Raw genomic sequence first — 1295 nt, forward strand, 5'->3', positions numbered from 1 at the left:
AGTAGATTCCTTTGGTTACAATGAAAATAAAAGACCACAGGAGAATAAGTGATAAATCAACCAGACCAGTTAGGATGCTATTGCAATATTCTTGGAAAGAAAAACCAGGTAAGACTAGAACGGTGAGATATGAAAACAGAACTAACTTTTTCGCAACAGGTTGCTGGCAGAGCGCAAGTGTCTTGAAAACTACCTCTAAAGATGCTGCACCGCGCCACTGTAGTGGCTTCTTCCTCCGCCTTTCTCTTCCTTCCCTGTCGCCTCCCAACTCTCGTTAGCCTCCCGCCGGCCATCTCCTTAACACAGAACACCATGCCTTCAATTAAGTTGCAGAGTTCTGGTGGAGAGATATTTGAAGTTGATGTGGAAATTGTCAAGCAATCTGTGACTATCAAGACCATGTTGGAAGATTTGGGAATGCATGATGAAGGAGATGATGACCCGGTTCCTCTACCGAATGCTAATGCAGCAATATTTAAAAAGGTCATTCAGTGGCGCACCCACCACAAGGATAACCCTCCTCCTCCCGAAGTTGATGAGGACAAAGAAAAGCGAACAGACGGTATCTCTGTTTGGGACCAAGAATTCCTGAAAGTTGACCAAGGAACACTTTTTGAACTCATTCTGGCTGCAAACTACTTAGACTTCAAAGGTTTGCTTGATGTTACTTGCAAGAGTGTTGCCAATATGGTCAAGAGAAAAACTCCTGAAGAGATTTGCAAGACCTTCAATATCAAAAATGACCTTCCTGGGCCCTGTGCGGTGGCTCATGCTTGTAATCCCAGCACTTTGGGAGGCCGAGCCAGGCGGATCACGAGGTCAGGAGATCTAGCTAACATAGTGAAACTCCGTCTCTACTAAAAAAATACAAAAAAATTAGCCGGGCGTGCTGGCAGGCGCCTGTAGTCCCAGCTACTCCAGAGGCTGAGACAGGAGAATGGCGTGAACCGGGTACGTAGAGCTTGCAGTGAGCCGAGATCGCGCCACTGCACTCCAGCCAGCCTGGGCGACAGAGCAAGACTCCGTCTAAAAAAAAAAATTACTTTACTGAAGAGGGGGGAGCCCAGGTACGCAAAGAGAATCAGTGATGTGAAGAGAAGTGGAATGTTATGCCTGACTCTGTAACACTGTAAGGATTGTTCCAAATACTAGTTGCCCTGTTCTGTTGATAATTGTTAATATTAGACAAACAGTAGACAAATGCAGCCGCAAGTCAATTGTATTAGCAGAATATTGTCCAAATTGCATGTGTAGTTTGAGTACAGATTCCAAACCTATGGCTGAGTTTCTTCTAG

General features: G+C 45.2%; 1 protein-coding gene across 1 annotated transcript; it reads left to right on the forward strand.

The window, feature by feature from the left end:
• Positions 1–312: 312 nt before the first annotated feature.
• LOC104677263 (S-phase kinase-associated protein 1-like) lies at positions 313–1088 on the forward strand. The gene is made up of 2 exons (XM_010382247.2): positions 313–742; positions 1042–1088. Exons 1-2 carry the CDS (start codon positions 313–315, stop codon positions 1086–1088), a joined length of 477 nt encoding a protein of 158 aa, XP_010380549.1.
• Positions 1089–1295: the final 207 nt, after the last annotated feature.

Source organism: Rhinopithecus roxellana, chromosome 10 (genome assembly GCF_007565055.1).
Source record: "Rhinopithecus roxellana isolate Shanxi Qingling chromosome 10, ASM756505v1, whole genome shotgun sequence".
Classification (NCBI taxonomy): domain Eukaryota; kingdom Metazoa; phylum Chordata; class Mammalia; order Primates; family Cercopithecidae; genus Rhinopithecus; species Rhinopithecus roxellana.

Bases quoted from the DNA above. Each gene is read 5' to 3' on its own strand.
- LOC104677263 (XM_010382247.2), top strand. From the start codon at position 313: ATGCCTTCAATTAAGTTGCAGAGTTCTGGTGGAGAGATATTTGAAGTT. The intron at 743-1,041 runs ACCTTCCTGGGC...AAAAAAAAAATT, and splicing joins GACCTTCAATATCAAAAATG to ACTTTACTGAAGAGGGGGGA.